A 10911-nucleotide genomic window follows, 5' to 3' on the forward strand; every position below is an offset into this window, starting at 1 on the left:
TCATGCTCCTCCCTCTTCCAGAGAGATCTTGTTCGAGGCAGTTGAGAGGATGACAGCATTCGAGGGTGTGTGCTTGTGTGCAATGAAAGTCCTAGATTTGGGACGGATGGACCTTTCTCTGTGTTCCGGGGCCATGGCCTTCCTCCCTCCACAATCCACAGAGGAAAGAGTATGCCTTACTTCCCTCTCTGCTGTGATCCATGCCATGGATTCTACTCCCATGTACATTGGCCTTCCCCAGCCTTCGTCAATCCCCAATCATATCCCGGGTTCTGTCCTTGGGGCACAACGGCTGCATTCATATGAGGGATTTGAATCATCTCCAAAACATCTTGCCATACCCTCTGCCCCAGCTGGGCATGAGGGTGCTCATAGTTTGACTGCCCCTAAGACACTGGACTATGGCCTGGTGCCTATGGAGACAGACAACCCTGAGTCAGAGTGTTCCTTTCTGAAAGTCCTTGCTCTCATCCTTGAGTGCAACAGGCTAAGGGAGGCAACTTGGCACCTCTTTCAGGGATGACCTCAGTCACTGATCGGCACTTCAGAGTTGCCTTGATTGGATCTCGTTGATTTGCCCCAGGATTCTTTTCCCGTTATTGTTGGCCTTCTGGAGCTATTTTCAGCCCCCGATTACATTCCAGGTTCGTTCCTGGGGGCAGAACTGTCGTATTCGTTAGTAGGAGTTGAATCTCCAAATCGTTTTGCCACACCATCTCCCACATCTGGGCATGAGGGTACTCAGAGTTTGGCTGCCCCTAGGACATCAGACCTCAGCACTGTACTAACGGAATCAGACAACCCCCAAGTCAGAGTGTACCTTTATGAAAATCCTTGCTTTCATCTGTGAGTGTGACAGACTGGAGACGACCTTGGTACTGCATTTGAGGAGAGCTTCAGTCATTGATTGCCACTTCGGTGCTCCTCAAGGCTCTAGTCCATCCTTAGAGGTGCCTTTGCCAGATCTTTAGGATTTGGCCCTGAATCAAGTTGATCATCAGATCTGTGTATCTAAGAACATGCTCGAGTCCAGACAGTCAAAATAAGATCTTAGACCCCCCTCGCAAGGCTGTGAAGGTTTTATATACCAGAGAATACTGTCAGCACCTCTGCAGATACTTCCTTATTGGCCTCCCTCCATGCTGTTACCTAGCAAGACCAGTGGTCAGGGTCAGTAACGTTCTTCGCAAAGACAACAGGATTATTGACCCCAGAGTCTTTAAAGAAGTAGAAGTCTCATACTGCCTGGTAGGAAGGCACACCAGTCAGCAAACCAGTTAACTAATTTAGTTACTTTTTTTATTAAAACAAGTTAACCCAGGGGTAGCTTTGTTGCTTCTTAACTCGTTGGTGTTGGGTACAATATGCAAGTACTGTACTTCCAAGGTAACTGTAGCTGGTGGAACGATACAGTTTAAGCAGACATCTCTTGCTTTTCTCAACAAAATTGATGAAAATGGCCAAGCCCCAGACATGACTAAGGACATGTGAGGCCTTTATCCTCCAGTCGATTAGAAATGGCTGTATTTGTTGTTTTTGTATAGCAGAGGTTAACATTAGTATTAAAGCCAATGAATAAAGCACATCACTGACAATGAAGCAGAGGAAATAGAAATAAGCCAAATTATTTAGCCTCTGTATATAAGTACAGTATGACAGTTTGGAAGGTGATGTGAGACAAGGAAGTTGCATGTAAATGTGGTTAAGAGTAAAGTTATGAGGTGCACAAGAACGGAGGGTGATGCTATTTTGAATATCACATTGAATGTAGATTTACTTGGGGAAGTAGACCAGTCTAAGTTCTCAGGTTCTGTTGTTGCTGCAAATAGTGGAATGAAAGCAGATGTATGCTAGAGTGAATGCAGAATGTGGTGTTGGGGGCAGTGAAGGGAGTGGTAAAGATTAGAGGGTTAGGGATGAATGTTAAGAGAGTTTTGTATGAAAAAGTTACTATACCAAGTGTGATGTATGGATCGGAGATGTAGGGAATGAATGTGTTTGGGGTGAAGTATCTGAGGGTATAGTTAATGTATCTCAATTGGATGGGGTTAGGAACGAAGTAGTAAGAGTGAACAAGTGGGAGGAATGAATTAGCAGCTAGAGTAGATATGGATGTGCTCAAGTGGTTTGGCCATGTAGTGAGGATGGCAAATGGTCATCTGCTGAAGAAGGTGCTGAATGCAAGAGTTGATGGGAGGAGTGCAAGAAGCCCATGGTTTGGGTAGATTTATGGAGTGAAGAAATCCCTAGGTAACAGGAGGTTAGATGTGAGAGAACCAAAAGAACGTGCTACAATACAAATGAATGATGAGTGATTGCAATACAGTTCCGATGGGCCCGGTTGCTACCTCGGTCTTTAAGGTAGCAGCAGTAAGGGAGTCAGCCAATGAAGCTTCATTTGTTGTGAAAGGTGGAGGGGCGGGAGTGGGCTGTGGCACTAGCAGTACCAACTAAATTTGGTCGAGTCCCTCGTCAGGTAAGAAGGAACAAAGAGGATAAAATACCCCTTTTGTCCATTTTGATGTTGGCTACCCCACAAAATTGGGGAAAGTGCCATATTAGATAGATAGATGTATGTATATTACACATTTACTATCATGAGAAAAATGTACAGTACCAACTTTAAAAGACTGCATCATTTCAAATTCATTATACTATAGTACAGATTTAAATTCAAGTATTCAGGGAATTGCTATGAAAGCCAGCTTGAAACCGTATTTCCTTTTTCGTAAGTCTATAAATGAGATTCAGATCTCTAAACTATATTATGGGTATGATAATGATAAGGGCTACCATCTTTATGTTTATTCACTTATTACTTTCCCTTTTATATGTGGTTTATCCGTTTTTCTTTGGGGATTATTTGTTCATATTTTTTTAATGTTTCTCAGAAATGCTGATGATAGATAGCTATTGAAAATGGTATTTGAAACTTATTAAATTTTCACATCTCTCCTTATCATTGTTTCCTTGAGATTTCTCTCTAACAAAAAAATATCCTCATGCTATAGTAGACATTACATAAGCAATATTGCATTCAGGAATTCCCTTTGATCTCTCCCAACCTAGCAGTTCAACTTCTTTTGCTTTTCTAAAATCTTCAGTTCTCATTCAAGAAGAAATCATATAAATTAGCTGTGTGAGGGCCTCAAGAAGTAATTTGGTAGTCAATTTAAACTACTATATAGAGTAGAAATATTATTACGATTCATTTTCCTGTTGTTTAAGATATTGTAATATTGACTGCAAATTTTCATCATGTGTGTCATAAAAAATGTCCTGTCCTGTTTTAAAGGAACTTTTCTCAAACTAATTTGGATCTCTTTGAAGTTTATTCTGAAGGTAATTGCCAAGGATGTAACTGAATTCAATTCATTTGAACCTCTATCTTTAACTTTGGGAATGACAACCCTTTTGAAAATTCATCTAGTTATTTTTTGTTAATCAAAGAGGTTTATCAAGAGAGCAAGTGGTATGTTATATGTAGAATATTCTTACAACAGGGGATGGATGTTCCTATGTATATACTAAGATTCATGACAAATGATCATTTTAATGCAGATAATACCAACATTACTTTGCAACTCATCCAGGATCCCATAGAGTTGCTGATCATATAAACTAATTTTACCCAGTAGTTAAAAGTTTCCTGGTGTAAGGATAATACAGTCATTTTCGTGTATCAAAGATAAATTCTAAGTTTCTTAGAACTAATATAAAAAACAGTCATTTTAAATTAAATATGAAAACAGACTTCAGTCTTTTACTGAATACGGTTAGGTCATGCTACTATATTAACAGATACAGAGTAGAAGATTGAATGTATCCAAAATGTTAGATTCATTCACTATGTTATAAATTCTGTATTCTATATTATATCAATCAAACCTTTATTTTTCAATATTAAACTTACCCGATAATCATGTAGCTGTCAACTCCGTTGCCCGACAGAATTCTATGGAGGGATACGCCAGCTATCACAATACTAGAAGGGGGTGTACTAACCAGCGCCACCTGTGGCCAGGTACTCAAGTACTTCTTGTTGACACCTCCTCAATTATTCCTCTGTCGTGCTTCCGGCAAGACGTTCTGGGATACGCTTATGTTCTTGGAGTATTTTCACGACTTTGGTGAAGTATTTCTCTTTGATTTCGGCTGTCGCTTTACTGGAAACTTCTATATTAGCTTAGTTAGCTTTTGGAATTAATTTGATTAATTATGGTGACGAAGAGAGTATGAACTCTCTTTCACCTTTAAATGGCCGACCCTTCCCTTAGACGGAAGTGTTGGTGTCTAAGAGAGTATAGACTCTCTTTCTTAATTTTGCTTGACAAAAGTTATAGATTAACTTCTTTTTTTTTATAAACTTATTAAAATTAATTTTTATATTTGTTTATATTCGACCTTCCTAATAGTAGGCGGTCTTTTCTTAGTACCGAAGTTAATTAACATTGAGCCCGTCATTTCGGTTTTACCTGTTAACATATTATGCTATTAATGTCTTTGAAAGAATTTCTTTGATAGTCTAGTACTGTTTTCAAAGTTGAACTAACGTTTTGTTTTGTCTCTGCAGTTGTTGACGTTCAGAACGTTCAACTTGCACTCTATCGTTACGATAGAGAAAGAATTTTCACGGTTTCACATTGCAGTAAGAGTAACCGTGTCTAGCGTTTTGTTCATTCTTTCTTAACTTAATGGTTTTAATCCTAATAAAGGAACTTTTCATTTTGGGAAATATTTCAGTTTTTTCCTTTAACAATAATATGTTTTAACGATATATATGATTGGGCTCTTCTCTCAGGTTCTAAGTCAAGAGAGAGAGAGAGAGAGAGAGATAGAGACAGAGACGGAGGGAGAAAGAGTAAACGTTTCATTCAAGCCTGCCAGGCGTACGAGTAACGTTGTTATCGTTTTTTGCTCTTCTCCCTAGTCTCTTTAGGGGAAGAAAGTAAACGTTTCTAGAGTGATCTAGTGTTTAGTCTCTTTCCAGCCACTGAATTATTTATCTTTCATTAGATTTTTCTGTTACATTGTAATTCTGTTTTCGCAATTACTAACTTTTGAGAAAGGATAGAATTGCGTGTTTCAGGTACAAACCACTTAAAGTTTCGAGTTCAGTGAAATAAGTGCAAACAGAAAATCAAAGTGATAAGTGATTAGCGCAAAGTGTGTCAGTGTTGTGCGTGAGGGTACTTCTGTGCGCGCCAGTCGTTCTCCCAGTCCGGGACCTCTTGCAAGCTCCCAAGCCCAGGGGAGAAGCAATGTCGAAGGACAAAAGGGTGCAGCAGGCCTTGATCGGCGCACAGAAGTATCCTCGGTGGTTGTGGGCGTGTCTTACTGAGACCGTCACTCCCACCCGCAGACGATTGAGCCCTTATTTTGCTCGTCTGCAGAAGAAATTTAGGGGAGAAAACGCTGGTCTCAGGTCTCAATACCTCTTAAACATAAAGTCCAGACCTATGCCAGACGTACGAAGTTAGAGTTCAACAACCCGGATGCAGTCATTGGGTTAGCTCTGACTCTCCTCAGTCATCAGTTGAATGCACTCCGCCTAAGAGGAGTAAGGTTCTGCCGCAACAGATCTCTGCTGTTAAGGCTTTACCTCAGCAGACCTTAGTGTCTGCCGACCCCAAGTTGACTCTACTGCAGTCCATGCAGTCACAACTTTCGGTCTTGATGCGTGAGTGTCGGGCTGAGAGTGTTGCGCCTCCGCCTCCGCCTACACTCCCTCCGCCTGCGCTCGCTCCGCCTGATCGCAGTACCACCTGCCAGGCGTACGATGTTGAGCCACGTTCTGGGTTGGCTGTTCCCAGTGGTGCTCAGCCTCCGCCTTCTTTAAGGCAACCTTTACATGGGATCAGGAGGATTATACCTCTCTTCCTCCGCCTCCACTTGCTGCTCCACCAGTGATGCAACACTCGGTTGAGGTACAACAACCTCTCCCGTCCTTGAGTCAGTCTCCTCAGCTCTCGCTGCAGCGAGCTCAACCCTCCACAAGGCAAGCACCACTACACCTTAGCCTTGCGCCTCAGGAGCCTCAGCTTGCGAGACATTTACCTTGTTCTGCGCAGCCTCTACCTCATCGCGCTCCGCTCACACCACAGGAACAGGAACTTGCTACTCCGCTTCCGCCAACCGCTCAGCAAGCGCAACCCTTGGGTTCAGCCACTCATGCCAGGAGTCAGCCTCCTCCACCCATGCGCCTACCTTCTGCTACTTCCTTTGATCAGCCTTTGCAGACTGAGCCTCAGGTGTTCCCTCAACAGAGTCTTGAAGAGGAAACCTCAACTATTGTTGTTCCAGCTCGTTCTGACTCTGCTGTTCAGCATACCTTACCTCCATTTTCAAACCTTATGATAATGGAGGTTATTTGTATTACTTATAAAAATATATTTGTATTCCTTGCAATATGTTTTTAACAATATCGCAGAATATGGCAAAAAATATGAATCATGAGTTATGAATGTAAGGTAAATATTATGTTGATATTTAAACCCCATGCAAGCATGCATAAAGCACTCTAGCACTGGTCATGGAATTTCTGAGAAATGTTAAACGCCATGCACACGCTCTGCTTACCTTACAGCATGCTCTACATACAGCATGCTCTGCTTACAGCATGCTCTGCATACTACATGCTCTGCATACAGCATGATCTGCATTCAGCATGCTCTGCATACAACATGCTCTACATACAGCATGCTCTGCATACAGCATGCTCTGCATACAACATGCTCTGCATACAGCATGCTCTGCATACAGCATGCTCTGCATTCAGCATGCTCTGCATACAACATGCTCTGCATTCAGCATGCTCTGCATTCAGCATGCTCTGCATACAACATGCTCTACATTCAGCATGCTCTGCATACAGCATACTCTGCATACAACATGCTCTGCATACCTTACCGCATGCTTCTCAGTCACACATCTTTGGTTGTTGCCAACTCACTAGACTGTCAAGCAGTTTCATAACGTTGCCTTCTAGTCTGCTGCTTTTGCACCAGTGAACCCTCACTGAGAGAACTTAGCTTTTCTAGGATATGGTCCCTGTAGATGAGAAAGTTCTTTTCTCCCTCCTTCTGATATTCCCTTGAGGACTCTGTCATTTGGAGGGAGCCTTTAGCTGCATAGCCTCCTATGGACTTTTATTTAAGCGTAACATGCTTTCAGGGAAGGTAATGGTTCCACTTCAGTCGCTAATCCCGTCTGTTACCACACCTGCTCCCATAGACCTTGAGCTGTGTTGCAAGACATGCAGTCCAAGCTTAGTCCTTGTTAGAGGATTTTTTGTTTACGGAGTCAATGTGTCACGGGGAAGACGTTCAACAACCAACAGAAGTGACTTGTTGTGACGCAGTGCGGCAACCTCAGCAACCCGATAAGGAGTTGTCTGTACGACCCAGACAGTCTAGACAGATTCGGGTTGTCACTGTACTTCCTCGCTTGCCCATGATTGACAGTTCACAGACTGTGCAGCAGTACCATGATCTTGTGTCCGGCTCCGTCAGACGACTGGCTTTTAAGAGCTCCCACAAGTCGTCGCTGTCTGGAGATTTTCAAATGGACTATGGATCTGACCAAGGAACTGGGCCTCCTGGTCAATTTTGAGGAGTCTCAGCTCGTTCCATCCCAGACCATTGTCTCCTTGGGTATGGATCTTCAGAGTCGAGCTTTTCGGACTTTTCCGTCGGCCCCAAGGATCTTCCAAGCCCTAGAATGCATCCAGAGCATGCTGAGAAGGAACCGATGCTCAGTCAGGTAGTGGATGAGTCTAACAGGGACACTTTCATCGCTGGCCCTGTTCATCGTGTTAGGGAGACTCCACCTCCCCCCCCTTCAGTATCATCTAGCTGCTCACTGGATAAAGGACATGACGCTAGAGACGGTCTCAGTTCCTGTTTCCGAGGAGAGGAGGTCTTCTCTCGCGTGGTGTAAGAACAGCTTTCTTCTCAAGGAAGTCTACCTTTGGCTGTTCAGAAACACGACCGCCGTCTCCTCTCGGACGCATCAGACACGGGCTGGGGTGCGACTTTGGACGGACAAGAATGCTCGGGAACATGGAATCAGGAGCAAAGGACACTTCACATCAATTGCAAGGAGTTGTTGGCGGTTATTCTGGCCTTGATAAACTTCAAGTCCCTCCAGCTTAACAAAGTGGTGGAGGTGGACTCTGACAACACCACAGCCCTGGCTTACATCTTCAAGCAGGGAGGGACTCTTTCGTGGAAGTTGTTCTAGATCGCAAGGGACCTACTCATCTGGTCTAAAGATCGAAAGCTAACTGGTAACGAGGTTCATTCAGGGCGGTATGAATGTCATGGCAGATCACCTCAGACGGAAGGGTCAGGTCATCCCCACAGAGTGGACCCTTCTCAAGAATGTTTGCAACAGACTTTGGGCCCTGTGGGGTCAGCCAACCATAGATCTGTTCACTACCTCGATAACCTAGAGACTCCTGTTGTATTGTTCTCCGATTCCAGACCCAGCAGCAGTTCACGTGGATGCTTTTCTGCTGGATTGGTTCCATCTCGACCTGTATGCATTCCCGCCGTTCAAGATTGTCAACAGGGTACTTCAGAAGTTCTCCTCTCACAAAGGGACACGGCTGACGTTGGTTGGCTCCGCTCTGGTCCGCGAGAGAATGGTTCTTAGAGGTACTGTAATGGCTGGTCGACATTCCCAGGACTCTTCCTCTAGGAGTGAACCTTCTAAGTCTACCTCACGTAAAGAAGGTACACCCAATCCTCCACGCTCTTCGTCTGACTGCCTTCAGACTTTCGAAAGACTCTCAAGAGCTAGGGGCTTTTCGAAGGAGGCAGCCAGAACGATTGCCAAAGCAAGGAGTACATCCACTCTCAGAATCTATCAGTCTCAAGGGGAAGTCTTCCGTAGCTGGTACAAGACCAATGCAGTTTCCTCAACCAGTACCACTGTAACCCAGATTGCTGACTTCCTGTTATATCTAAGGAAAGTAAGATCCCTTTCAGCTCCTACGATCAAGGGTTACAGAAGTATGTTGGCAGCGGTTTTCCGCCACAGAGGCTTGGATCTTTCCACCAACAAAGATCTACAGGACCTCCCTAGGTCTTTTGAGACCTCAAAGGAACGTCGGTTGTCCACTCCAGGCTGGAATCTAGACGTGGTCCTAAGGTTCCTTATGTCATCAAGATTTGAACCTCTCCAATCAGCCTCTTTTTAGGACCTCACATTAAAAACTCTTTTCCTCGTGTGCTTGACAACAGCTAAAAGAGTAAGTGAGATCCACGCCTTCAGCAGGATCATTGTTTTCACATCTGAAACGGCTACATGTTCCTTGCAGCTCGGTTTTTGCTAAACGAGCTTCCTTCACGTCCTTGGCCTAAGTCGTTCGAGATCCCAAGCCTGTCCAACTTGGTGGGGAATGATCTGAAGAGAGTACTTTGCCCAGTTAGAGCTCTTAGGTACTATCTAAAAAGGTCTTAACCTTTACAAGGACAATCAGAAGCCTTATAGTGTGCTATCAAGAAACCTTCTTTTCCAAGTTCTAAGAACTCAGTTTCTTACTATTCAGGCTTCTGATTAGAGAAACACATTCTCATCTGAAGGAAGAAGACCTTGCTTTGCTGAAGGTAAGGACACATGAAGTGGGAGCTGTGGCTACTTCAGTGGCCTTCAAACAGAACCATTCTCTGCAGAGTGTTATGGATGCAACCTATTGGAGAAGCAAGTCAGTGTTCGCATCATTCTATCTCAAAGATGTCCAGTCTCTTTACGAGTACTGCTACACCCTGGGACCATTCGTGGCAACGAATGCAGTAGTAGGCGAGGGCTCAGCCACTACATTCCCATAATCCCATAACCTTTTAACCTTTCTCTTGAATACTTTTTATGGGTTGTACGTTCGGCTAAGAAGCCTTCCACATCCTTGTTGATTTGGCGGGTGGTCAATTCTTTCTTGAGAAGCGCCGAGGTTAAAGGTTGTGATGAGGTCCTTTAGTATGGGTTGCAGCCCTGTATACTTTAGCACCTTTGAGTTGATTCAGCCTCCCAAGAGGAACGCTGCGCTCAGTAAGGAAGACGATCTTATTAAAGGCAGAGTAACGGTTCAAGTCGACTTCCTTACCAGGTACTTATTATTTCATTGTTATTGTGGATAACTGATTATATGAAATACGGGATACTTAGCTATCCTTTAGTCTTGTACACTGGTTTTTCACCCACCCCCCTGGGTGTGAATCAGCTACATGATTATCGGGTAAGTTTAATATTGAAAAATGTTATTTTTATTAGTAAAATAAATTTTTGAATATACTTACCCGATAATCATGATTTAATCGACCCTCCCTTCCTCCCCATAGAGAACCAGTGGACCGAGGAATAATTGAGGAGGTGTCAACAAGAAGTACTTGAGTACCTGGCCACAGGTGGCGCTGGTTAGTACACCCCCTTCTAGTATTGTGATAGCTGGCGTATCCCTCCATAGAATTCTGTCGGGCAACGGAGTTGACAGCTACATGATTATCGGGTAAGTATATCCAAAAATTTATTTTACTAATAAAAATAACATATTTTCTTACTAAAGTGTATCTATTATAGATTTTAAAAACTGATTTCCTTGCCTCATTAAATTTACTTTAGAATCAAAACTTTGAATGTTAATTTTCAGGCTCAAGGTATTTGTCCAGAAGTTCAACAGAGAGGTAGCTGTCGAGAAGGAGCATCAAGTTTGCCATTACCTACTGTACCACTACTGTTTTCAGCTGGAAATTTGGCTCCTTGGGAAGGTACCTGATAATATTTTGTAAAATAGTAAGTTTTAAGAGAAAAGGAGAGATGTATAGCTCTGCTGTATATGTATATATATGCAAGAAACAATATTGATTTATCTTTGTTGTATCCTTAAGGATATATTCCATATAATTTAGAATG

General features: G+C 43.2%; 1 protein-coding gene across 2 annotated transcripts in view; it reads left to right on the plus strand.

Moving 5' to 3' along the window:
- LOC137646053 (protein FAM91A1-like) overlaps window positions 1–10911 on the plus strand; it is a 243008-nt gene that overhangs the window by 223603 nt on the left and 8494 nt on the right. For both annotated transcript variants that reach the window (XM_068379206.1, XM_068379207.1), the window contains one exon: window positions 10649–10766. In XM_068379206.1, coding sequence (XP_068235307.1) covers window positions 10649–10766 — 118 coding nt within the window. The remainder of the gene's footprint in view (window positions 1–10648; window positions 10767–10911) is intronic.

This window comes from Palaemon carinicauda, chromosome 8, assembly GCF_036898095.1.
Source record: "Palaemon carinicauda isolate YSFRI2023 chromosome 8, ASM3689809v2, whole genome shotgun sequence".
NCBI lineage: Eukaryota > Metazoa > Arthropoda > Malacostraca > Decapoda > Palaemonidae > Palaemon > Palaemon carinicauda.